The sequence below is a fragment of the Dinoponera quadriceps genome, unplaced genomic scaffold, assembly GCF_001313825.1.
Source record: "Dinoponera quadriceps isolate SergipeBrazil2010 unplaced genomic scaffold, ASM131382v1 scaffold1069, whole genome shotgun sequence".
Lineage (NCBI taxonomy): Eukaryota > Metazoa > Arthropoda > Insecta > Hymenoptera > Formicidae > Dinoponera > Dinoponera quadriceps.
This window is the reverse complement of record NW_014555200.1, coordinates 298,277-324,528: the sequence shown is the minus strand read 5'-3', so window position 1 is coordinate 324,528 and position 26,252 is coordinate 298,277. Positions and strand designations below refer to the sequence as shown.

The 26,252-nt window shown below is 39.8% G+C and overlaps 6 protein-coding genes across 18 annotated transcripts; 4 read left to right on the top strand and 2 right to left on the bottom strand.

Annotated features, from left to right (window-relative positions):
• Nucleotides 1-16: 16 nt before the first annotated feature.
• Nucleotides 17-6,276, top strand: LOC106743507 (coatomer subunit gamma). 3 transcript variants are annotated; one of them, XM_014617412.1, is made up of 7 exons: nt 17-517; nt 684-1,788; nt 2,104-2,683; nt 2,866-3,179; nt 3,246-3,444; nt 3,880-4,291; nt 4,541-6,276. In XM_014617412.1, the coding sequence occupies exons 1-6, from the start codon at nt 478-480 to the stop codon at nt 4,264-4,266; spliced, it is 2,625 nt and encodes an 874-aa protein (XP_014472898.1). In that variant the 5' UTR covers nt 17-477; the 3' UTR covers nt 4,267-4,291; nt 4,541-6,276. The 3 variants fall into 3 exon arrangements, with proteins under 3 accessions (XP_014472898.1, XP_014472896.1, XP_014472899.1); XM_014617410.1 differs by having other exon boundaries at nt 3,880-5,588; XM_014617413.1 differs by having other exon boundaries at nt 493-581; nt 3,880-5,588.
• A 5-nt stretch (nt 6,277-6,281) lies between these two features.
• Nucleotides 6,282-9,671, bottom strand: LOC106743508 (kelch domain-containing protein 10). 4 transcript variants are annotated; one of them, XM_014617414.1, is made up of 5 exons: nt 9,466-9,671; nt 8,866-9,377; nt 8,439-8,672; nt 8,001-8,330; nt 6,282-7,839 (listed from the first exon to the last, which is right to left on the bottom strand). In XM_014617414.1, the coding sequence occupies exons 2-5, from the start codon at nt 9,325-9,327 to the stop codon at nt 7,663-7,665; spliced, it is 1,203 nt and encodes a 400-aa protein (XP_014472900.1). In that variant the 5' UTR covers nt 9,328-9,377; nt 9,466-9,671; the 3' UTR covers nt 6,282-7,662. The 4 variants fall into 4 exon arrangements, with proteins under 4 accessions (XP_014472900.1, XP_014472903.1, XP_014472902.1 ...); XM_014617417.1 differs by having other exon boundaries at nt 6,282-7,833; XM_014617416.1 differs by having other exon boundaries at nt 8,866-9,401; nt 9,484-9,671.
• Nucleotides 9,672-9,948: 277 nt separating this feature from the next.
• Nucleotides 9,949-12,522, top strand: LOC106743530 (protein crooked neck). Of its 4 annotated transcripts, none has more exons than XM_014617464.1 (3): nt 9,949-10,036; nt 10,128-10,180; nt 10,485-12,522. In XM_014617464.1, exon 3 carries the CDS (start codon nt 10,493-10,495, stop codon nt 12,506-12,508), a length of 2,016 nt encoding a protein of 671 aa, XP_014472950.1. In that variant the 5' UTR covers nt 9,949-10,036; nt 10,128-10,180; nt 10,485-10,492; the 3' UTR covers nt 12,509-12,522. The 4 variants fall into 4 exon arrangements, with proteins under 4 accessions (XP_014472950.1, XP_014472949.1, XP_014472948.1 ...); XM_014617463.1 differs by having other exon boundaries at nt 10,108-10,180; XM_014617462.1 differs by having other exon boundaries at nt 10,108-10,238.
• Nucleotides 12,523-12,945: 423 nt separating this feature from the next.
• LOC106743532 (exosome complex component rrp45) lies at nt 12,946-17,330 on the top strand. 3 transcript variants are annotated; one of them, XM_014617469.1, is made up of 9 exons: nt 12,946-13,033; nt 14,096-14,190; nt 14,422-14,644; nt 14,868-15,085; nt 15,252-15,479; nt 16,061-16,188; nt 16,389-16,471; nt 16,712-16,823; nt 16,988-17,330. In XM_014617469.1, the coding sequence occupies exons 1-9, from the start codon at nt 13,007-13,009 to the stop codon at nt 17,014-17,016; spliced, it is 1,143 nt and encodes a 380-aa protein (XP_014472955.1). In that variant the 5' UTR covers nt 12,946-13,006; the 3' UTR covers nt 17,017-17,330. The 3 variants fall into 3 exon arrangements, with proteins under 3 accessions (XP_014472955.1, XP_014472954.1, XP_014472953.1); XM_014617468.1 differs by lacking the exon at nt 12,946-13,033 and adding an exon at nt 13,731-13,976 and having other exon boundaries at nt 16,991-17,330; XM_014617467.1 differs by lacking the exon at nt 12,946-13,033 and adding an exon at nt 13,731-13,976.
• A 97-nt stretch (nt 17,331-17,427) lies between these two features.
• LOC106743531 (alkylated DNA repair protein alkB homolog 8) lies at nt 17,428-20,313 on the bottom strand. 2 transcript variants are annotated; one of them, XM_014617466.1, is made up of 8 exons: nt 20,054-20,313; nt 19,594-19,825; nt 19,304-19,426; nt 19,028-19,228; nt 18,395-18,783; nt 18,127-18,282; nt 17,837-18,038; nt 17,428-17,591 (listed from the first exon to the last, which is right to left on the bottom strand). In XM_014617466.1, exons 1-8 carry the CDS (start codon nt 20,192-20,194, stop codon nt 17,491-17,493), a joined length of 1,545 nt encoding a protein of 514 aa, XP_014472952.1. In that variant the 5' UTR covers nt 20,195-20,313; the 3' UTR covers nt 17,428-17,490. The 2 variants fall into 2 exon arrangements, with proteins under 2 accessions (XP_014472952.1, XP_014472951.1); XM_014617465.1 differs by having other exon boundaries at nt 17,428-18,038.
• Nucleotides 20,314-20,837: 524 nt separating this feature from the next.
• Nucleotides 20,838-23,006, top strand: LOC106743397 (small ubiquitin-related modifier-like). Of its 2 annotated transcripts, none has more exons than XM_014617185.1 (5): nt 20,838-20,954; nt 21,101-21,169; nt 21,266-21,343; nt 21,562-21,633; nt 21,792-23,006. In XM_014617185.1, the coding sequence occupies exons 1-5, from the start codon at nt 20,940-20,942 to the stop codon at nt 21,852-21,854; spliced, it is 297 nt and encodes a 98-aa protein (XP_014472671.1). In that variant the 5' UTR covers nt 20,838-20,939; the 3' UTR covers nt 21,855-23,006. The 2 variants fall into 2 exon arrangements, with proteins under 2 accessions (XP_014472671.1, XP_014472672.1); XM_014617186.1 differs by having other exon boundaries at nt 20,848-20,954; nt 21,247-21,343.
• Nucleotides 23,007-26,252: the final 3,246 nt, after the last annotated feature.

Sequence of the window (26,252 nt, the reverse complement as noted above, 5' to 3'; positions counted from 1 at the left end):
AATACCGGTTTATAAGCGCTCTTAAATATCCTTCAAACACAAATATCGTTATTTTGTAAAGAAAAAGTTAACGAAAACAATGATGTGTTTTGCTGAACAACAATAGTTATTAACAATTATTTATGAAATAATTATAAAGTAACCAGAAATTAATCGATAATGGATTAGTAATTTTTACAACCGATATCAATGCTATCGTGCAGTGCCGTTCGTTCTTCGTAATTAACGTGTTTCTAACGAACAGAGCTGTGGCGATTTTACAGAACGTGACGTAGATCTGTTCTTTCCCGCTGAACTAACTTGTTCTCTCTTTTCTACTCCATCACACTCTCAACTGCGTATCTTTCTCAAGTGCTACGGTAGTTCAATGAAAAAGAACAGACCTGCGATCCGTAGAGATGGTTAGGAACCTGTAATGGCCGTTTAGAACGGGTGACGTGTATCTTTCAGTATTGCCCGATCGCACTCGAGACGATTATGATTGCGTTTAAACGCGACAAGAAAGAGGAGGAAGATGGTAACTATTAAAATTCATGTCGTTATCATTCTTCGCTTGAGTGTCGGCTAGACAATGAAGAATCGTACGTAGATTGTAGAGCAACTGTCAACGTAGTACATTAATATGCTATGATGAAAATCTGTAGCAACTTATTCGCTCCGAGTATTAACGCGTGTTCCTTCAGGCGGCGGGAATCCCTTCCAAAACCTCGAGAAGACGACGGTTCTGCAGGAGGCGCGCACCTTCAACAACACGCCTGTCAATCCGCGGAAATGCGCGCACATCCTCACGAAGATCCTGTACCTGCTGAATCAGGGCGAGCAGTTGGGCACGACGGAAGCGACGGAGGCCTTCTTCGCCATGACCAAGCTGTTTCAGTCGCGCGATGTCATCCTCAGACGGCTGGTTTATCTCGGCATCAAGGAACTGAGTTCCTTGGCCGAGGATGTGATCATAGTCACGTCCAGTCTCACCAAGGATATGACCGGCAAGGAGGATCTGTACCGGGCTGCGGCCATCAGAGCGCTTTGCACCATCACCGACGGCAGTATGCTAGCGGCTATCGAACGGTACATGAAGCAGGCCATAGTCGACCGCTCACCGGCGGTGTCCAGCGCCGCGCTAGTCTCCTCCTTGCATCTGACCAGCGTGTCCGGCGACGTCGCGAGGAGATGGGCGAACGAAGCGCAGGAGGCGTTGAACTCGAATAACGTGATGGTCCAGTATCACGCACTGGGTGTCCTGTACCAAGCGCGGAAGACGGACAAGCATGCGGTGATCAAGCTGGTCGCCAAGCTCATGAAGACGAGCCCGAAGAGCCCGTACGCGGCCTGCATGCTGATCAGAATGGCGTACAAACTGCTGGACGAGGTGGACGAGGGCGAGGAACTGATCGGGTTCATCGAATCGTGCCTGCGCCACAAGTCCGAGATGGTGGTGTACGAGGCGGCTCACGCCTTGGTCAACCTCGGGCGAAGCGGCGCCCGGGAGATCGGGCCCGCCATCAGCGTGCTGCAGCTGTTCTGCGGCTCGCCGAAACCGGCGCTCCGGTTCGCCGCGGTGCGAACTCTCAACAAGGTCGCGATGTCGCACCCAGCAGCCGTCACTGCCTGCAATCTGGACCTGGAGAACCTGATCACAGACTCGAACAGATCGATCGCCACTTTGGCGATCACCACTCTTCTGAAGACCGGGGCGGAAAGCTCGGTGGACCGGCTGATGAAGCAGATCGCCACCTTCGTGTCGGAGATCTCGGATGAATTCAAAGTGGTGGTTGTGCAGGCCATCAGGTAATGCATTCTTCTTAGCCACGCTTGAAAGGACAGGTTGGGCTGAGATTTGCCGAAGAGGGCGTACTACTCATGAGGCACTTACCGAGGAATGTATTTCTTTCTTCGTGGGACATTTTCAATATTGATTCTCGCCCGTAAATTATATAACTTTTTCATCACAGGCTATATGATAACTTTCATCTTTTCACCAGCTTTTGAGCTATCTTACGCGTTTGAAAATGGCAACTTTATTGTTCATAAGCTATGTGACAACTCTTCACTACGCGATAATTTTTCTCTCAGTTCATAAGCTTTATGATAACGTATGTCCAGGGCCTTGTGCCAAAAGTTCCCGCGCAAGCATTCCGTGCTGATGAACTTCCTCTCCGCTATGCTGAGGGACGAAGGTGGCCTCGAGTATAAAGCGGCGATCGCCGACACCATCATCGCCGTGATGGAGGGGAACGCGGAGGCGAAGGAGGCGGGTCTCGCGCATCTCTGCGAGTTCATCGAGGACTGCGAACACATCTCCCTAGCGGTTCGTATTTTGCACCTGCTCGGTCAAGAGGGCCCGACCACGAAGTTTCCATCGCGGTACATCCGCTTCATCTACAACCGCGTGATTCTCGAGAGTGCCAGTGTGCGCGCCGCGGCCGTCACCGCTTTGGCTCGTTTCGCCGCCGCCTGCCCGCAACTGCTGCCGAACGTGTTGGTGCTGCTCTCGCGTTGTCAGCTGGACTCGGACGATGAGGTTCGCGATCGCGCCGCTTATTACTGCACGATCTTGCAGCAGCAACGCGACCCGACCATATTGCCCTTGGTACAACCACCTTCATTGTCCGTGCCGTCCTTGGAAAGAGCCTTGCGGAATTACATGCAGACACCTATGGAAGAATCCTTCGATATTTCTCAGGTATTATCCTCTCTCAAGATCGAAGAAAGGAGTGTCAAAAAAGTCAGGGAGAAAAAAAAGCTGAAACTCTGCCCACAATTCTCACCTTCCCATGCTCTATTCTCTTTTCTTATTTATTTTTTACTGGCATGAATTTGCATTATGTTATTACATTTTAACACGCATGTCGTTACTTTTTCCAGATACCACCAGCTCAGACGGTGGAGGAGCCAGCCCAGGTGGAGGTTCACACCACTATCAAGCAGCCTCGTTTGACCAGGGAGGAGAGTTTCATGGAGAAACTGTCGCAGATCCCGCAACTGGCCGCGATCATCCGCGACTCGTCGTTGCTGAAATCCTCGCCGGTCTTCGAGCTGACCGAATCCGAGACGGAGTATAACGTTAAATGTATCAAGCATACATTCCCCGAGTATCTCATTTTGCAATTCGATTGCGTCAACACTTTGTCCGATCAGCTTCTCGAAGACATAGTAGTGGCCGTTGAACCGTCCGAAGGGTGAGAGCGCACTTAGCGTGTCATTCCGTCTGTCTTGCATTTACGTTGCAACGAGTTATTTTACAGATACTCGGTCATATACGTGGTATCGTGCCCGCGATTACCTTACAACGAGCCGGGCACCACTTACACGGTATTGAAATACCCGGAAGATGTGCACGCGAGTGTCGCTACCATTCCCACGACTCTCCGGTTCATGGCGAGGGATTGCGACCCAACGACGGGGATACCGGACGCGGATCAAGGATACCACGATGAATACATGGTAAAAAAATTAGTCTCGACGATTTATTCCGAGAAAATCGTCGATTTCGGGAGCTCGCTTGGACGGTATCCAAAGAACTTTCTTCTCGTAATTTATCCACCTTCGTATAAATTTTATATTGTAAAGCGTTATTATTAGAACGAAATATTTCTTTACAAGGTGCTGGCAGAACAGTGTTAATATCAGGAGAGAGCGCATTTACTAAATCGAAGAAATTTTAAGGCGCGGACCGACTGACTTGTCAGTTTAAAACAACGCTTTAAGTCTGTCTCAATAACTGCCTGGAATCTAAAAGAGAGAAAACCATTCTGTTTATGACAAATCAGAGAATAATAAAAAAAAAAACGTGATAATTTAGACAAAGATTTAGGGAACGAAACGTCGTCTTAAAGTCAGCCGTTAAGCCTTAGAGTTTAGAAGAACTCTCTTTTCCAGTTGGAAGATTTGGAGGTAACTCTCCGCGACCAAATGCGCGGAGTTAGTAACAGAGGTATGGACTTCAATACCGCTTGGGACACGTACACCGCGAAGGGATTCACCAAGTTAGAAGAGACGTACGACTTGGGAATTTCGGTGACCTCTTTGGAAGGAGCGATACAAGGTATCACGTCATATTTGGGATTGGAAGCCATGGAGCGTAGCAATAAAGTACAAAGCGGCTCAACCGTGCATAACCTGCTCTTGAGCGGCGTCTTCCGTGGAGGAAAAGAAGTATTGGCACGCGCGCGACTGGCGTTGAGTGGAACGCAAGTTACGATGAAGTTCTCCGTTCTCTGTCAAGATCCGGATGTTGCCGACTTGATAGTTTCGACTGTGGGATAGATCGCAGTAGAATCACTTTCATATTGTAAGAGCATCCTTAGAATATATATTCATCGCTGTAAAATACTTTTGATAATATAATTATTACGTGAGCAGAGCCTCAAGGAATTATATTCCTCTGTTTTTCTAAAGCCATCATCTTTCTAACATAGATTATCATTTGACAACCTCTTGACACACAAAGCGACACTTGCGATTGCACGCCGAATTAATGGCAAAGTCAAGTTCAATATTCCATATGATTTTATTGATATTTTCTTCGAATAATTTCTAGGACGTTGTTTCCTTTAATATTTGTATCCCGACGGACCGAAGACACACTTGTGAGACGGAAGGGAAATGCCGATAATAATGACACGCAGCTTCTCTCACGCAAACGAGGGTAGTCTGAAAAGTTTTGAGCCTCAACTCGTATATATTGGGTGTCGGAAAAGTCATGATACATTTTTGCAACAGATGGCGCTAGTTTATTTTTGAAAGTACTAGAGTCATTCGCACCTATGTTATTGCTGTGTCATTTTGACGGTTTTAGCTTCATTCACAAAAATTGAACGATTCGGTTGAGTTTCGGAGATTTTATAACGGATTGAAAATGAAAGACCAAACTGTGCATTTTCGCCATATATTACTGTTTTATTTCCCCAAAAGGGAAGAATGCGCGTCAAGCTTGTGAAAAGTTTACGGTGAAAATGCTCTACGTCAGTGCCAACGATGGTTCACGAAATTCCGTGCTGGTGATTTTGATCTCAACGACGCTTCTCGGTCAGAGAGGCCCATCGATTGATTACGACAAAATAAAGGCATTGATCGAATCAAACCCACGTTACATGACACGAGAGATTGCAGAAATACATTGAGCATCCCATCATTCAAGCGTTCACGACTACCTGAAGAAGCTGGGATACGTAAGCAAGCTCGATATTTGGATTCCTCATGAACTCAAAGAAGTTCATTTGACGGCGCGTATAAACATCTGCGATACGCTCGTTAAACGTGAGGAAAACGATCTTTTTTTGAAGCGACTGATAACTGGTAATGAGAAGTGGATTGTTTACAACAATGTGATGCGCAATGGTGTTCCATCACAACGCGAAACCACAAATTTTGATCAACCGTCAAAAATTATTGAAGCTTAGATGTGTTGCCACATCCCATATTCGCCCAGAACATAGAAAAAATACATCATGACTTTTCCGACAACCCAATACATATATATTTCTTTCTACAATTATAAATTTGTTCGTGCATTGAGAGAATTATAAAAGTGTTAAATAGTGTATAAATCTATTATTATCAGGACAATAAATACTGAATTAAAACAATCTATGACAATATCTAATTTTTTTCTTTTCTTTTTCTTAAAGAAAGAATAAATCAAATGATATCAAAAAGCGTCGATTTTACGTACAATAACGTTCTAAGATCGAGGCATTCCAAAAGTTAGCAAAGACTTTCCCGATGTTGATTCTGCACACTTCCGCAAATTATTTTCCAGAAGATATTTTAGAAAAGACAGAAGCAGTCGAGACCAAGGATGGAATATCCGAGTTCAAATTTGCATATCAGAGACGATAATAATTCTAACATTTATTCGCGAATAAACGAAACCGGATAATTAGGATAATCATATCAATTTTCCATGCTTACATGTCAGAGATCGAACTCGCTGCGAAATTATACCGATTTCAATCCTCGGTCGTATCCCTTGAGGTTCGATTTGCCGAACGAGTGATTTTGGCGATTTGTCGTTCGCCTTATATAGGCACTGCGGATAAATATCCGTAAAATTCGAACTCGACGGTCTCTTCTTCTCGACGTTCAACGCAAATCTCGTACGCTTTCTGCTTTACCAATAATCTCGATAATTCTAAGATCCTTAGAGAGAGAGAGAGAGAGAGAGAAATGAGTATAAGTGAAGAGATATATAATGATATATCAATGTACAGAACTTCAGCGAGAAGGCGTAATGAGTACACTGTACAATGTTAAATATAACGCTAATATAACGAACTATATACCTTTATAAATATAACTCTTTACTCATTATTATCACAATAATCATAATTATTATCTGTACATTTTTTGCACAAAGATAATGTCACGCGAACCAGCGCGACATATTCGTAATATTAAGAAAATTTCCACATTAATTTAACGCCTTGCGTTAAATTAACCCTTTCGCTACAGCACGCTCCAACCAAAATGTATGCGACATATAAAAGACGCATGCAAGAGTAATTTTTTCGAAAAATTAAAAAAAAACGCAAGTTTCTCCAAAAGACGTGAAAAGCACAATAGTTTCGGATAACGTGCCTTTGTTTCGGCACTGGATTCCTACATATACATGTTGATTTTGCTGCTATTGTATATATACGCCGTTGTACACGGTGTTGCATCAACATACGATTCATTATGACGGGTTGCCTGGCCAAAGGCGCACACAGATGATAATCCCTTGTCATTGTCGATTTGTCGATATAGTCATTCATATATCTTTCCAACGAAGTTCTAATGTTCCTAGTAACATTCACGTTAAAAGTGTATCCTGTCTGTATGCGTTGCAACAATTCGTTAAAAAACTCCGCGAGACATATATTAATCATTATAACTAGGAATGATTAATGCAACACCCCGTACATATACGACATCCGTAAGTGACGACAGGTTTCCCATGACATGTACATTCGACTGACGTACATAACTGAGAAGTTACTTTTCGATTATGTACATATGTTTTACGTAGCGAAAGGGTTAATGCAAAATTCGAGACGGAAAAGCCTATTATTTTGCACATGGCCCATTATTGCAATTTGCATGCATAATAAATTGGACTGATGAAATGGAATAATGATGAAATTACTTTTTTCTCTGCTGATTTTTTTATAATCGGTATAGTAAAAAAAAAAAAAAGTACTAGAAATGTAAACCAATAAATATCATAACGACTGAATATGATTGGATGCTTTAGTGCAGGGATTCTTAATTTTGTTTTGCGCCATTGACTTCTTTGGCAGTTCATAAAATCTTGTCAAAATGTTTTTACATACATCAAATAAAAGATATATGTATAAAACTAAGTGAAGCACACAAAGTAATTTTCTTAAAATAAATACATCTCAATAATTATGACGAGCTATAACAAAAATAAAATTAAAGGACGAGAAATATTTGCTGAATTGCTAGTAAAGAGAAAGTAAAATCGTAATTTTGTTCTCATTTAAATGTCATGGATTCCCTCAAATACATTCATGCAGGTTGCAGAAATCCCGATCCGGGATCCTAAATTTTTAATTAGGGATTAAGAATCCCTGCTTTCGAGCTTATTGCGAACTTTCGAAAAGCTATAGCTGAAGATTCGGGGAAGGACTAAGAAAACTGTTGGCCGCGTAATGTTATTCACGAGTCGTAGGAATCGAGTCTTTGCACGAATTTCATTGGTATTCCCATATGCAGCAATTCGTCCGGCGATCTGTTTCGCAGGTCCAACCAATAGTGATTCAACGCTTGCCAACAGATCTCTGATAGCTTCGGAATCGTTAGCCAGACGGATAGAACCATGTTCGTCCTCTGTATCTGCAACGACACGCGAGTTTCAGACAGTCAAAATTAATCATGGACGAGTTATACTTGAATGAATAATTTTTACTTACAAAACTCAAATCTTAAAAAAAAAAAAATCAGACGGTAAATTATGAAAAGCATATGTGATAATTTAATGGGACATAACAACCAACCGTGTTGTTCTTCTTGATGATACCGCCGAATATATACATGCGACCTTCTGGGGTGAGCGCCGCTGAGTGAAAGTATACCGGAAACGGCAGGATACACTTTCTCAAACACGTCCATTGTAACGTACTAAGATCCAGCCGCCAAACATCCGAGAAGACGCGATCACCGTCGTAGCCACCCGATATAACAACCATGGTGGCACCGGTCCTCTCGTCCATATATTGAACAGAACCATGACAGCGTCTCGGTGCCGGTACTGTGTTGTCGTCGTTGTCGCCGTGCGTGCTCAATATCTTCCACTTATTGGATCGCAGATTGAACGCTGGGATTTCCTGAAGAATGTTCCATCAATCGTCACAGACGATTGTTATAAACATTTATATTACGGTAGCGTTACATATTCAGGAGACGAACGGAGAATTAAGTTACCAGCCACTTACCGAGAAACCAAAGGCATCCATGGAAGTACCACCACCCAAAATGTAGATCATCTCACCGTCGAATGCCAACTCGTGACGATACCTCCCTGGTGGCTCTAATGAATCTCTGCCCAAACAAATATATACTGTCTCCCAGACACCGGTTCTGAGGTTAAACCGATGGATGTCACAAGTATATTCATAGCCAGTGGTGCCGCCAACAGTATACAAGTAGGAACCATAATATATCAGTGCCTGTTTGTACGATAAACAAGTAAGTAACAAACAATAAGATTAAGTTTGCTATTTTGTCTCTAAACTTGAAGCGAAGCTCAATGTGAGATCAAGTTGAGCTTTTAAGTAAATGGACAGTTTCCACATGATGATCAAATTGCAAATACACACAGGCCATAGTAAATGTTGAAAGAGAATTCTTTTGTCAAAGCACCTGTCCATACTGAGGCTCAGGCAGTTCGCCAGAGGCTGGCACCAGTTTCATAGCACCATCGTCCACATTGCAGATGTACAATTGATTGCTACAACTCTCACCAAACGGTACACCTGTACCACCGTATACCATGAGCCTGTTGCCACGTAGGATCATAGCGTTCGAGGCCAGTTCGTTCGGTATGGTCTCCTGCGCGGGCAATCGTCGCCAACGTTCGCTCGCCAAGTTGTACCGCCACAGTTCCTTGAACAACGGCTTGCTGATGATCCACGTAGGGTCGTCGCGCATATCCGGGTCGGTGTCGGACACACACGGGTTGAAACCGCCGTACGAATAGAGGTTCCGATGGTCGCAAGCGATACGATGACCACTACGTGCCTTCGGACGTTCCGGCCCGTCCGCTTCGTGATAGATCACCACGTACGGCTCGAGCACATACGTATCTTCGACCTTCTCGTCCATCTCGGGAGTCCACTCTTGGAAGGTGGTCGACGAGATCTGTCCCACAATTACTGCGAAAACGCGGTCACACGAGACTAAAGTAAGAACTAGGTTAGGATTAAGGTTACGCGAAAGCACTGTCGCGCGGTCATTTCTAACCTCGAAAGAAGCGCCCACCTTCGCGCGCGCTTCCAACCGAGATTCGTCCGAGTTGTTCGTTTCTCGATGGCTGATATTTTCCACGCGATACCGCGTCACGACTCGCGACGACGATTCCTCTGGGTCATCTTGCACCTGCAAGAAATTCACATCAACCTCATCACCTTTCTCATATTTCCCTTGCCGAACATGATGACGAAATTAGGTCCGGCCAATGAATCGTGTTTTTTTTTTTTGTTAAGCCAGCGACACACGATGCTTGTTTTCGTGCTGGATTGAAATGCTCCGTTTTGATTGGTGTGTTGTCGTCCATTTTTGGAAATGCACCAATCAGGACGCGATATTTCCATCCGGCAAGCAATCCAGCACGAAAACAAGCATCGTGTGCCGCTGGCTTTAGGTGAATTTCATAAAAATTCTCGATATTTCGATATCTTTCCGAAGGATCTCGATTCTCGATGTTTCGATTCATGTCCGATAGCGCGTGCCGCCATTGTGGCAGCTTTTCCTCTGTCGTAATTTGCACTGTTTTTGGAGTAAAAGGTGAAAGAAGCGTGTAAAAAGTTATCTTGTAAGTATCAATGTCTCTTATTCAGGAAATTTTTATCGATAAAATTGATATTCTCTTTTCTCATATCGGAGGTGAAACACTAACACGTCAGCATTGTTGTAAAAATAAACAATGAAAGGAGTTGAATAACCGGCTTTGTAAATTGTACGTAAGCACTCAAATTGGAAGACAAGTAAAAGTCCATATGCACGATATAACCAAGGTTAGGTATCACTATGTTTAACCTATCATTCACAACGACATTTTTGCGTTGTATTCTCTAAATTCTACAATAGTATCGAGTTTTCGATACGAGTCAGCGATACAAATGAATATCCTACATAAATATTCACCGTCCTTCAATGATCTGAAAGAAGAATTTTTTCACATATATTAGAAGTTTCTAATGTTTGATTCGTATTACCTACAATGAAAGTGCAAAGTAACATAAATAGAGCGATATTTGTAGAGCAAGGAATGATGGAAAAGTCGCAGAAGATGCCGAAGGTGGCTAAGGTGAAGAACAAGGCGCCCGCGGAGATACAGATCACCGCGGAGCAGCTGCTGCGCGAGGCGAAGGAGCGCGACCTGGAAATACTGCCGCCACCGCCGAAGCAGAAGATCTCAGACCCGCACGAGCTCGCGGATTATCAGCATCGCAAGCGCAAAGCGTTCGAGGACATAATCCGCAAGAACCGCATGATCATCACGAACTGGATGAAGTACGCGCAATGGGAGGAGAGCCAGAAGCAGATACAGCGGGCGAGATCCATATACGAGCGTGCCCTCGAAGTGGATCATCGCAACATAGCGCTCTGGCTGAAGTACACAGAGATGGAGATGCGCAATCGTCAGGTGAACCACGCGCGTAATCTGTGGGACCGCGCGGTCACCCTGTTGCCCCGTGCCAATCAATTCTGGTACAAGTACACGTACATGGAGGAGACGCTGGAGAATATAGCCGGTGCGCGTCAGGTGTTCGAGCGGTGGATGGAATGGGAGCCGGACGAGCAGGCCTGGCAGACGTACATCAAGTTCGAGCTGCGCTACAAGGAGATCGAGCGCGCCCGGCAGATCTACGAGCGTTTCGTCATGGTGCATCCGGACGTCCGCCACTGGATCAAGTATGCGCGTTTCGAAGAATCGTACGGCTTCATCCGAGGCGCGCGTACGGTCTACGAGCGCGCGGTAAATTTCTACGGGGACGAGGGCCTGGACGAACGGCTGTTCCTGGCGTTCGCCAAGTTCGAGGAGGGCCAGCGGGAGCACGATCGCGCCCGCATCATCTACAAGTACGCGCTGGAGCACATACCGCGCAGCAACACCCAGGAGATCTACAAGGCGTACACGATCCACGAGAAGAAGTACGGCGACCGGTCGGGCATCGAGGACGTGATAGTCAGCAAACGGAAGCATCAGTACGAGCAGGAGGTGAAGGAAAGCCCCGCCAACTATGACGCGTGGTTCGACTATCTGCGGCTGGTAGAGTCCGAGGGTAACGTCGACGCGATCCGCGAGACTTACGAGCGTGCGATCGCGAACGTGCCGCCGACCAAGGAGAAGCAGTTCTGGCGGAGGTACATCTACCTGTGGATCAAGTACGCGCTCTTCGAGGAACTGGAGGCGAGGGATGCCGAACGGTGCCGGCAGGTGTACAAGGTGTGCCTCGAGCTGATACCGCACAAGCGTTTCACCTTCTCCAAGATCTGGCTGCTCTACGCCTACTTCGAGATACGGCAGAGGGATCTGACCAGAGCGAGGAGGACCCTGGGATTCGCCTTGGGCGTTTGTCCCACTGACAAGCTGTACCGCGGCTACATCGATCTGGAGATACAACTGGTCGAGTTCGATCGTTGCCGCAAGCTCTACGAGAAATTCCTCGAGTTCGGCCCGGAGAACTGCACCACGTGGATGAGGTTCGCCGAGCTGGAGACGCGGCTGGGCGAGACCGAGCGCGCGCGCGCGATATACGAGTTCGCGATCGCACGGCCGCGACTCGATATGCCGGAGCTGCTGTGGAAGTCTTACATCGACTTCGAGATCGCCCAGGGTGAGACGGATAATGCCAGGCAGTTGTTCGAGCGGCTGCTGGAGCGCACGTTGCACGTCAAGGTGTGGATAGCGTATGCCAAGTTCGAGCTCCTTAATCCGGGTAACGACGATGCGCCGGATAACGTCGTCCTGGCGAGACGTATCTTCGAGCGCGGCAACGACGCCCTGAGATCCACCGGCGACACCGAGAGTCGCGTACTGCTGCTGGAGGCTTGGAAAGATTTCGAAAGCGAAAAGGGCACCGCCGACACACTCGCCAAGATCATGGAGAAGATGCCGCGACGTGTGAAGAAGAGGAGACGTGTCGTCGATGAGGACGGCAACGACGACGGCTGGGAAGAGGTGTTCGACTTTGTGTTCCCGGAGGACGAGTCGCAGAGGCCAAATCTCAAATTTCTCGCATCTGCGAAAGCTTGGAAGAAGCAGACCGAGGCGTCTTGAAAGTGCACTTTTATATGTGATCAAATTTAACAAGAAATATCTATGTTATAATAAGACGAATCCGTACATGGATTATGATATCGATGTAAACTGTGATATCTTGCGTTATCGTGAGAAAAATATCGATTTTTCTTATTTTACTTTAAATCATGCTTATCCTAGGATTTATGATAAAAGCGAATTTTTTTCACGTTTTTATTAATATTCATATTGGGACATTTTCAATTTATCTGAAATTTATCCGAAAAATGAGCAAGATCCGATTTCTCATTAGTATCATTTTAAATACGATAAAATTTATTTCAACATTACGAAAAAATATGTCAGTATTTTTTGTTTTCTATGTATATTGTTCGGACAGTTCGTTTCGAATCTTCTATGTAAGTTTAGAACGTAATATTTTACTCAAAGAATAACTTTATTCAAGCAAATGTGTGCCGCTTTCTTCAATGACCTTGGCTTATCTCTCGGGTAGCTGCATGATGCCTCTGTTCCAAAATGAAGCTTTCTCACTGGCGAAGAAATGTGAGTGAATCTGAGCATCCTCTCAATAAGCACGGCAAATTTTTTCTTTGCCAGCATTTTCACTTTTATAATAAAAAAAAAGGTGTCGAAAGTGTTCCGGATTTTCATTCATTTTCAAATTTCATCGAATGCACCAATATTGTTCAAATCTATGATGAATCTATTTTAAAGTGTTCTATGAAATGGCACCGTGTCAAAAATCGACCAGATCTTTATCTATCGGCAATTTGTAAAAAGACTTTTTCTCCCCAATATTATGGAGCAATATATACTTATGTATACTTATTCGTATAATTATGTGAAATTATTTAATAATTTTTTATATGTATCTTATGTAATTGGATGTTATTTCACTATTATCATATGTCGCAAAAACTTTTTGTCGATAGACAATTAATATAAACTTTTCACGCTGATTTTATATATTTCTCTTTCCTTCTAGTTTAAAGTCCCTCATTTTGAAGCATTTAAATATCGTTATTATTGTCATTTTTGTCTAAATTATCGTTGAATATTTCCTATTTCTCATGATCAATAAAATTGAATGCTTTAATTTTTTAAATAATTCAACGAACTTTGGAAAAAATGACGGTAATAAAGCGATTCCAGAAGCATTTTATGGGCTTCTGCCCAGAGGACGCGGCGACGCTTGCCGTGTGGCGGAAATTAGCCAATAAACTTTTAGTTCTTACCGGCATGTTGATTCCCGCGCAATGGTCTTATTCCGCACCAGTTCCGCAGTGTGGCTAAAAAGAACAGACTATATTATTGAAAACTTTTTACATTTCTAAGAAATTTTCCACAGAAGATAAATTATTGTATAACATTTTGAGGACTTTAACATCGTGTGTTGCTAAAAGTAAAACATTTGGAAAATATGAGGGAAACCTTGCTTACAAATTGCGAGCGGAATTTTGTGAATAAATGTATAGAGAAGGAAACGGTGCGTCATTTTTTAATTTTGTAAATTTCTTAGCAAGTTTAACATCAATCTCTAATACATCTAATGTTTTATATACCCAGTTTTCATAAAATTAATAACGTAACGAATTTATATTTTAGAGGTTAGATGGGCGGAAATTATTGGAGGCACGTTCTGTCAAAATTCACTTTGGCTCTAGTTGGGGATGCTGTATGGTATCTCTCGGCCATACAAAGTAAGTACACAAATTCGATAATGACAAGTCAACATATGATTTTTCTAACTAACCGTCTATTTGTTTTCACATTCCATTTGAACAATTTTGTATGAAAGTTGTATAACTTTATTATTAAATTCACTTATTTCCAGTCTCTATAATATTTCTATTCTGTAGAAAAGAAAAAGAGTCTAAAATAAAAATGACATAGTATGTAATTCTGCATGAAATAATATCCTTTTTGCCCAGGGCAATAGCACAGGTATCATGTGATATACAACAGCCAAAAACATCTCGTCCTAATGAAGGCATGATACATATAAATGTTGAACTCTCTCAACTAGCTGCCCAACACTTTGAAAGCGGCAGACCATCTGAGGCGTCCATAATGATTAGTAGACAACTGGAAAAGTGCTTTAAAGATTCAAAGTGCGTAGACTTAGAATCTTTGTGTATTGTAGCAGATAAGAAGGTTATTAGAATATTTGTAATATTGTTAAGTCTCAATATACTACACAGTGATATTGACTTGATTATGATAGAGAAATTTAAATAGAACCTGTCTTTATAAGATTTACTTATATAAGATATCACTATTGATACGGTAGAATCTCACTGTAGTAGTTAGGAATTAAATATTTATGCACAACACCACTAGATAATGTGTATATTGTGATCTATTTGTTTTTATTTAGGTGTGGAACCTGAGAGTTGATGTTAATGTTATAAATCACGATGGGAATCTAATTGATTGTGCCTCCATAGCGACACTTGTTGCTCTTTCGCATTTCCATAGACCAGACGTTACCTCTACTGGCGAAGAAGTCATCATACATCCAGCCTCAGAGAAAGATTTTCTACCACTAACATTGTTTCACTATCCAGTCTGCATATCTTTCATAACTTTTGAAAGGTTTGTCAAATATTTATATTAGCAACTTTTTATCTATTTTTATAGATTTATTTATTTTTAGCAACTTTTTTTTTATCTATTTTAATAGATTTATTTAATTTTTCATGTACATATATGTATATATCTATATATATATATATGAAAGAATATATAAATTTTTTTGTAGCGGCAATACCATAATGGATCCCACATATACAGAGGAAAGAGTTGGCGTCGCTCGACTTACACTGGGTGTAAATTCGTATAGAGAACTCTGTAGCTTGCATTTCGATTACTTGACGAAAACTATGACGGTTGAGGATGTGATATCCGCTGTTTCGAATCATGCAGCGACTTATGCTGCAAAACTGGTGCAGCAAATAAAGGAGACAGTGACTGAAGACATACAATCAAGGTAGAATTTTGTGGATAAAATGTTTGAAACAGAATATCGCTCTTTATATTTAGCGAATAAATCTCAGATTGATGAAATATACATGCATTCAAAAATTCCGGGACTGAATTTTTTCGGACGCTCTAATGGGGCCACCCATATTTCAGTGGTGGGACTAGTTAGTACAAAGAGTTTGAGAGTTTTGTGAGTATCCGACATTTCTTACGTTACCATCGAGTAAACAGTTCATGTACAGTGCACATTTTAAGATTTGTCACGATTTTCGACATGGAACAAAGAGCGGCGATAAAGTTCTGCTCACAAATGTGGGAAGAGCTCGTCGAAAATGTTCGCAATGATGCAAAATGCATACGGAGAAGACTCCCTGAGTCGTGGAAGGGTGTTCGAATGGTATTCACGTTTTAAAAATGAGTCTCGAAGACGACCCGAGAAAGGGATTTTTTTTCATTGAAATCAGTCCCGGAACTTGTTGAATGCACCGTGTATATATATATTTTTATATTTCTATAATTTTGAAACGTATTACCTTTATGATATATAAATTTCAGTAATTATATAACATATATTATCTTGTATTTTAGGTACAAAAAGGACAACAGCAGCGTATGCGGTTTTAAAGAAAGCATTCACACGGATAAACTTACATCAATGATTGGCAATCATATTAGTATCAAACTAAGCAAATGGGACACAGTAGCTATAACTGAAGGTATCTCTGTTTTTCTTCAATGCATAATTAAAAAGTAAAATTGATTCATACATCATCAGATATTAAAATTTATAATGGATTAAAATGATTGGGAGAATTTTGAGTTTTAGTATCTGTTTTAAGTTTTAATTATTCAAAGTATATGTACATATCTATATATATCGAATATTATATTTTAATACAATGGGAACAATTTGCAGATGAAGATATAAGAACGGAAAATGAAGACAGTCGTATTGTAAAGCATGACGAAGGATCTGCTGAATTGATACCTATTTTCAAAGTAAGTAGAAGAATGTTCAATATGAGACCAATTTTTGCTTTTTTAACTTTCAATTTCCTAATTTTTTTTTTTATATTATATTAATATCTTTCTAATGCCATGATTTTTGTTAACATTTTATATTTATTGAATAAGTGCTTCGGTAGTTTTTTCTTATGTTTATAATATACTGATATCTTATATATGTTACATAACTCACTTGCAAATGTTGCATATTTTTTTTCTTTTTTTTTTTTACAGAATTCGCCTCAAACAGAAAGTGGTTTTAGTATAATGGATGACTCCGATTTTTCGGACGATCAGGAATGTATCAAGTTACCAACCCCACCAAAAAGTACATCTACAACTATAGGTAAGGAGTGATATCCATGACATTTTAATTAAATTTGAGCAATTAATTTATTTCTCATACATTTCATCTTTGAATTTTTAAATTGCACAGAGAGAAAGAAAATTTGTCTTTTGTGAGACATTGTGAGTAGTCAAAAATTTGAAACATTTTTTGCTGCATTTCAGAAGAAATTAAGCTGGAAGACAGCGACTGAGCGATTGTACGACTTCAATTTTCTCGCCACATATATTTCATGATTTTGCTAATAAAGAAAATTGATAATATTATTAGCTTTAAAAAAAAAACTGATGATTTGGTTATAAAAAACAGAATTTTATAAGTTGGTAAACATTAATGAAACTTGATATAGAATTAAAAAAAAAATTAACATTCTCAACTTCAAGATTAGTTTCTGGAAATTTTCTCAATTTTCAGTAACCATTGTGAACCTTTGTAACTTTCTGATTTTATCTCCACATGTATGTAAATCCGTGCGATTTAATTTTCGCAAGAAAGATTAAGGAAATATGTTGACCGTGTTGCGCCTTTTAATTTCCACGGAAATGTCAGAATAAGCAAAACCGAAGAGATATCGTGAATAATCATCAAGATGCGACATGGTTAGTCGATCGATCACGAATCTAATTTTTATTTCGTCATCTCTGTACATCCATAAATTTCGACCTATTTACATTTCTCCAAGATCACGCACCAATTTCCCTGATCGTAGTAGACACTCTTGAGCACGGTTGCGGATATTTCCGCGCATAACTCCGCGAGCTCGCCTTCCTGAAACACATGATAGTATCTGAGGAAACGGTCGCCACCCTTCTTCTTCCAAGGGACTAGCATGTCACTGTGAGCGAAATTTGTCCTATTCTCTTGAATCGGCAGCGTTAATTGACATTCGGCGATCCTACAGTCGGGCTCGCTGTATGCGAATACGGGTTTATATTTAGATCTATACTTGAGATAGAACGATTCCGCGGAATCCCTCTGCTGCTCTTTCGCCCACACATAGATCAGGCACTTGCCGTTTGGTCTAAGCACCCGCATCATCTCGGCGATTGCGCGTTTTCGTCGCTCTCGCGTGGACAGATGATGGATCACCGCTATGCTGATCGCCGCGTCGGCAGACTCGTCTCGGTACGGTAAGTACAGGCAATCGCACAGCAACACTTCGAAAGCACGCTTCCGACAGATTTCCGCTAATCCCGTACTATGGTCGCACCCCAACTGAAACAATTCTCTGGTTTAATCTCGAGACGATTGTACCGATGGCATCAGTTGGAATGTTGATTCCGATTAAAAAATAATATGGTACTTTATATATATTTTCATTTCCACAAAGATATTTGCCGTTGCCGCAACCCACGTCCAACAACAACGTGCCTTCTTCTAAATCTTCGAGAAACTTGGCTACGTTAGGCCACTGCTTATGTCTCGTCTCGCTAAAGTGATTGGAAATTTCCTCGTAAAACTGAAAGTGTAATAACGATACAATGAAATAAATTGGTACTATTAAATATATTTAAATAATATTAATTTATTACAAGCTTGTAAAAAAAGAATCAAGGAGATGATTCATGTACCTTATGCACATATGAGTTTTCCAGGCACAGTGCTGCTTTGGCGTCAATGATGGCAGGAGTGTCGTGTCGCTTGGTATCGCAGTGTTCTTCAAAATCGCAGCAGCAATCACCGGCGCGTCGCACCTTTCTGAAAGTGAAGGACACCCTGGTGTCGCGTTCCTGTATTGTGTTACCATTCCCCGTGTCGATCACGTCGTTGCGACGAGGAGAAATGCCGTGTGTCCATGCGTACCTCGCCTCTCCCGTCATGATTAATAATGACCTGGCTGGCAGAAACACGTCGATCTTCCGATCGGTCCGTTTAAAGTTCATAACGCATGACGAGCCCAGCGACAAGGACAATATAGTGTCCTCGAAGACACTATGCGTGTCGACGTGCGGCGGTATACCTTGAATTGTTGTACGATCAGAGTCTTTGTCCTAACGACGTAGCTCGTCGTCGCAGTCCACAAGTTTACGCGCGCTTATTACACAAATGTACTTCTCTACAGAAAGTAAAAAATACACTCAAGGTAATATAAACTTTTGGCAATTGCGTCAACCGGAGGAGTTGTAATATCAAGGATTTTTCATTATTCGTATATTAGAATTAGGGCGTAAACTTGCGAACTGATAGAAATGTTGAAGCGCTACCTTGCCCAGGCGAATACTTGTTAATAGTCAGCTGGTCGTACGTGTACTTGTGACCATGTTTGTCGAATAAGGTCTGTAGAAACTTATAATCTTGCGGAATCGGTGTGATGGGCCTGTAGGGATTGATAATGTTTGTGCCATACTCGAATTTGTACCCGAAGTGTATCGCTTGTCTGTGCTTCAGTCGCGACGAGGTAGATTCTGCAATACATTTCATGTTACGTTAAGAACATTGTCGCGTGATACGTTGTCATGGCATATTACAGAGTATTTTACCGCGTCCGTCCCAATCGAGCGTTCTCAGCAAACTCTCTTCTTGCTCCTTTGTTATAAAATTTTCTATTAACGTAAGACCAGGTGGAAATGCAGAATCTTTCATATCGTAGTCTATGTTAGGAACTAAATAAAAAGCATTATGTTATGTATATTTTATGGAATTTCATTTATATCTAATTATTTATTAATCATATATCACTTTTTTTTTATACATATATACATGGTGTGCCTATACTATCTGAATTATATTATGAGATAGTATATATATATAAAATATTTTAACATTTCACCTGTTTCTGTATAACAGACATATAGTGGACCATTTTGGCCTGGGAGTTTGATACGCCCATGAATATAATTGTATACACATGTCGCATCCTCTTTCATGTTACATGTTATGAAGCAATATGATTTGCCTGATGGCATTATCAAGATATACTTGGAGATCAATGCATCCAACACACACTGCAGTGTTTCTCTTTTAATACCAGTAACTAAGCCGCCGTTGCATATCATTAGATACTACAGAAGATGGAACACGTTTACATACAACATTATTTATGATCGAATCTAAATCAGTTTGAGAAAATTATAATTTTTATATTACATCTGAAATACGCTAAATTAGAGGACTGGAATAACTTGAAAGAAAGTTGAGTAAAAAGTAACAATGTATTCAAATTTTCATATGTAATTTTTGTTCAAACAAATAGATTAAGTATAATAAAATAGATTACAACAAATACTTACTTGCGTGGGCTCGTCGGAGCATTTAATATTCATATCTCTAAGAAGTCTATGATGAGCGCGTTTTTGCTTGCGTATACTTTTTCTATCGTTTTTTTCCTTATGATCTTTAATTATAACACTTGTATCATCATTCGGATACATAGTTCTCGATTTTTAAATATCTAAAAGAAAAATTAATTTTGTGACAAGACACAACCACATCTCGCATTAATGCAAATATAACCTGCAAAGGTACTGCAGATCCATACATGTAATACTACTATATAGCCAATCGTTCTATAAGAGGCAGCCGTTTCAGACAAATGATGTGTAGTGCGCAGACGCGGCGATCAGATGATGTATACATGTGCTAAAATGCATTTAATTTTTTATTGGCGGAGACGTCGTCCGACGCATGCGCATTACATTCAAAATACAGACCGAGAGGAAAATACGTATTCCCGCACAGTTGTTCTGAGACAGGACTTCTCTCTCACGATGGCCATATAGTAATATTACATATATAGTTATATAGTTCAGTGCTTAAATGTTGTATTTCCCGAACGCAGCCAACATCTGATCTTGTATGTAAGATTATCTTAAGTTCACCTTCAGATGCTCACTAGCCAATGAAACGATCCGCATAGCATTTAAAGATAATTTGAAAACAACCTTAAATGTAAGATCTAACCTTGAATACTAGCTCTAAACTATTTGTCCATCATTTAATTTTCGCACCGCAAACGGATGAGTTTACGAACATGGTGACCGTTGAGATTTTTCTAACCAGTCGAGGCAGAATTTGGTAGGTTGTGAAACTGACAAAAGCAGGGCGCCATATTGCAGCTTGTGTTTGGTTACCGTTTCTGGCGCGTGGTGAAGAATTTCTTATATTTAATTGATAACCATGTCGGATAATCAGGTAAGAATCTTTTTGTGTTCCTCGCATTGCCTGCCGTTCGCTGTTAATAATTATGTCGAACGGCTGGCATCGATTAAAATCCATCATCGGATATTTCTTCGATTTGCCGACTTTAAACCTTGCGCTATAACCTTGCCGTTTACTAGGAACAAAAACCCGAAGCCGGCCCAGGCGATGCGAATTCAGAGTATATCAAGCTTAAAGTTGTCGGAAACGTAAGCGATGCATGCTTATGCTATTTTTATATTCTCGCGATCGCTCGTACGATTAATCTTTATCGTACATATATCAGGTTTCTTCTTTTTTTCCAGGACAGCAATGAAATTCACTTTAGGGTAAAGATGACCACTCAGATGGGCAAGTTGAAGAAGTCCTACAGCGATCGTGTGGTGCGTGTTTTCTTCTGAGTTCTATAGAAACTTTATCAAAATAGCTTGGTAGATACTAATTGCAAGATAGTTCCCTCTTTTTTTTTTTTTTTTTTAATTGAATGGAGTATATCTTAAGAAATATATTAATATATATGAGAATGATATATATATATATTTTTTTATTAATTCAACAGTGATGATAATATCCATATAATAACAAATTTATTTTTATTTAGGGTGTACCCATGACATCGCTTAGGTTTCTCTTTGATGGTAAAAGAATTAACGATGATGAAACACCAAAGCAGGTGAACCAATTTTCGTAATTATAATAGCTTTCTTTTAATATATTAAATTTTATATTTCTTGATAAAATTTTTGATTTACGTACATTCATATGTACTTGTTCAGAGTTCTACTAACATTGTACCAGAGATTAATGTTAATTCTACGATTGATGTTTCAGCTCGAAATGGAAAATGATGATGTGATCGAAGTATATCAAGAACAGACAGGTGGTCATTATTGAGTAGTAAGGTGGGAATCTTCATTTCGTTCTGATATTTTTTGAAGTGAAAGTGACATTCATAACAAAAAGAAATGGACAAGTTTATAAGTATGCATATATAGATACATACACATACATACACGAACACACACAATATTGTAAACTCTTTGATTTCACATGATGTTGTAAAATGTGCTGTCATACATTCCTCTACCAAAACCTCATGCGATATGACACATTGATTCAGTTGTGAAACATTTTATACTGACACAATTGTATTGGGATATGATTATGTATTTTGCCTATTTTTGTTTCTTACTATTATTACTATTATTCAGAAGATAAATCATAAAAAAATGTGTTCAGGCAATTCAAAGCAAGTTTCTTGCTAGTTTTTAATGATCTCTAATATCTTTTGTCTTTTACTTTTTTCTCCGTCTAATTCTAGATATAGAATGATACGAACGTAATATAACAAAATTGTTACGTGAGGTATACCTGTAATAAAAGTAATGCTAATTTTAAGTTTTTCTGTGTTGCTTCTTTCGAACAGTCGCAATGATAAGTATCTCGCGAGGTAGAACTCGTGAGTATTCACATTCGGCATTTTGTTCTTCTGGGGAATCAACGTTTCTTACTTTCTCAATATCCTCTTACTTTTTATACATTATGAAATTCGATACGTGTACTATTAATGTAATTAATTCACATCTCTGCAATACGTGCGGAATTTATCGACACGTTATATATATATTTATTATGATAGAATTCTATATGGAATTTATGTAACAACATACTATTCTGTAAAAATTACCTGAACACTATGTAAAAGTTTCACATCTGTTAATAACATCAAAGTTTAAACAACATTTGAAATGCACTCAAAGGATGTTCGAGAAATTTTTCAAGCACCACTTGAAATATTTGGATAACGTTCTTTGGGCTTCTGCATTGTCCAGATGAAAACTTATAATTTAGTAATGATGGATCGAAGTGATAAAGTTATATGCAAGAAGAAAAATCGTACGTTAAAGTGACACTTTAGGAGTAAAAGACCAGTATACATACATTAGCGAGCCCGAATGTTTTTTTACAAGCATGTTTTACATCCGTCGCTGATATGAAATCTCTGTATTAGTGATTTAAGAAATATAAACAATTCTTTGACCTACACGTAATCATCTGCATCCTACAAATATATATTTAATAACATAATTTTTATCTTTTTTTCCTATATTTATGATTATATAAATTTACAAGAATACACCATTGAATGATCCGTTACAAATACTTTAAGTAATTTATTAATAAACTATTTCATATATACACAAGTAACGTAACAAGCAATGATTTATTCTCATGAATTTATATAAATTATAAGTTCAGGGGAATAATTCCAATTATAATCCATCCTTAATTTTTTAGACAAATGATTTAAGCGAAATGAAGCTATTCTTTATTAAGAATTTTATTATTATAAATAGAGAGGTCAATTAAAGTAGTATTATTTTTCAGCAATTGTTAAGGAATCATATCGACGAAGCGGAAAAAATGACGAGATGGGTCTTCGATTGAATCGTTTTTATTTATACATTGAACATAATCGATAATTATATAATAATTCATTAATTATCAGCTCCTTCTCTTTAATCGCATATATTCCATCGCATAGACTCTTATATTATAAGCAAAGATACTCCTAAAAATAATTATATAGCTATATACAAATCACCTCTCTCTCTTTCTTTTTCAAGCATTGACTAATATAATGCAATATGTGATGAGCTATATCATTATTACATATTTACAATACGAAAATGTATCCTAGAAGAAGCAGTTTTATTTCGAAGGTATCTACTACAGTACAAGGAGTCCGTGAAAGTCCGTATCAAGAAGTCCGTGTGTATATGCAGGGTGACGCGCGAACTTAATTTCAACAACGGATTCTGTGATCGATTAGCGACCGAATTTCCATTTTTTTAACATATCTCCATAACTAACCGGAGAATTAAGAGTCCCCGAAGATGAGATATTGCCTGGATCATGTTCAATATGGGGAAACCAATTTCGTAATAAAATCATGTCCTTCGAATGATCTCTGGTGAAACCATAACAGCCATAATATCAAGGTGAAATTTAGTCACGGAGAGACATGTTAGTTGACAATTCATCCGACGTGTTATCACGGAGTCAATATATCGAAATCCTTATCGGAGGCGAGATGATGTATTACTTCTTAGACTGTGGACTCAGACGATATCACTATTTTATTATCATCACAGATTGCTGTGAATAAACAAGTATAAGATGAAGAAAGGATAAAACTATTCTTCTTTTTCTATTTGTGAAAAATTAGAGACAGCTGCAGGAATTGGTCGAAGTCCGTCGCTGGAAGTGAATTCGCGAGTCGTCGTGGAACACTCCGTGTACACTCGTTTGTACAACCATTTCCACACGTTTTCTTCTTATAAAGTTAAGAGCAATTGGTCACGATTGCGAGTCACTACTAATTGGCTTGCATCGGTCATGACAAGAACCAAAATGATAGTATACGAGATATTCGACGTCACGCAACTGGAAAACGTATTTTTATTATACTTTTACCTATATCAAAAGTAAGAGTATAATAAAAGGCTATTATTTACATCATGTGCTATCATTCAACTTTTGTCTCGTTACCAAGCAAGCCCGTGTGAATAACGACTCGCAATTGTTTTTTTGCTATTAATTTGTTCTTAACTTTATCTTAAGATAGGGGAGAAACGTGTGGAAATCATTAATGCAAACTAGCGTGCACGTATACCGATGCTCTTCGAAAATACTTGAGACAATCAATGTTATACAAATTATTTCCCCGAAGGTATCTAACGGGTGATGTATAACCTCTCTCTCTCTGTCTTCACGTATACTTAATAACTCTCTTCATGCATACCTTTTGTCATCAGGTCGGACCGTGGTTCTTCACTCGCGTTGCGTCTTGAAACGAGAAGCTGTCGATTCGGGTTCATCGTCTCATAATGATAGTGTAATGCTCACGTTCAAAAGAAACGCCACGATTCAGAAAGAATAAACTAACGCTACCAATTGCGTTGTTAATGTTTGGAAAACAAATTTATAAAAAACAAAATCAGCGAGTGTTATGTGAGGCAGAGAAATACGCGAGGACGAGAAGCAGGAAGCGATCGCTCGAAGAACAGCCTCGAATTCTACTACTTCGGACGAGAAAAGCACACGAAGATCAGCGCTTACATACGAGATGGGTGTAATGACATCAAATAACTCGACACCAATCGTCAATTAGCTTTCAAGCAGGATTACGGACACAAACAGGAGAAATTCGAGGCCGCCTGCGATCCGATCTTTGTGAAAGGTCAACACGGCAGATGATATGTGAATCTCGACCGGTAGATCATGAATCGACATATATCTCGGTAAACAAGAATGGACAGATCCTCGTTCTGAATTCTCGTCGTTTTTCCCCCGTAGAGGCGGCAAAAATTCCCGACTGAGCTCACATAATGATGCAATTCTCCTAATAAGTTCTCCCTCATCGTTTATCTCATACACGCTTTGTCTCATTTCACAGATTAAATAACGTATCGGATACTAAAAATAATAAAAATAGTCTCTGATAATGTAGTTTCTATAATATCTTTGTTTCATCCGACAGATAAATATAGAATATTCTTATAGAAAGCATTTCAAGACATCAGTCTTCGTCATATTTATCTCTCGCTGTTCTCGCGCTTCCAACTGAATGTGTACTTATACATGGCGCTACTAACGTTTGAATAAAAATCAAGACCAAGGTACGCATCTGTACACGCACGTCGGAAGTGGAGGGGCCAAAGCCCACTTTTATACTCTTTTAGAAACTTTAGAATTTATAAGTATTTTATGTAAACTCTTCGACCTTAGTCGTGAATCTTGTTCCTCATTCACTAAAATATTAATTTGAACAACAATGCTACCTAACATTGTGTAAGGTTAAAGTTACGTTGCTTAGATAACATAACGAAACAATGCGGGTTCCTCTTGTTCATCTTCCATTCACTAATCCGATCGTTTTATCACTCAAGTATCATTTTTTCCCTAGAAAGTACAAACGCTACGTACTAAATAAGTACTCTTTTTCTTCACCTTTTTAATCGTTAGGACACGTAATCTATATATATATATATATACGTATACATACATATATATATATATATATGTATATATGTATGTATATATATATGTATATGTATATATACTTAAATAAAATATACAGATCTTTAATTCGAGACTATAACAATACAGTCTCCATAGAACGTAATTATCGTTCTAATTGTTTAACGCGTGACTATATATATGCACAATCCTCCATTATCATCATAATCATCATCGTGATCATCGCATCATCATCATCGTCGTCGTCAT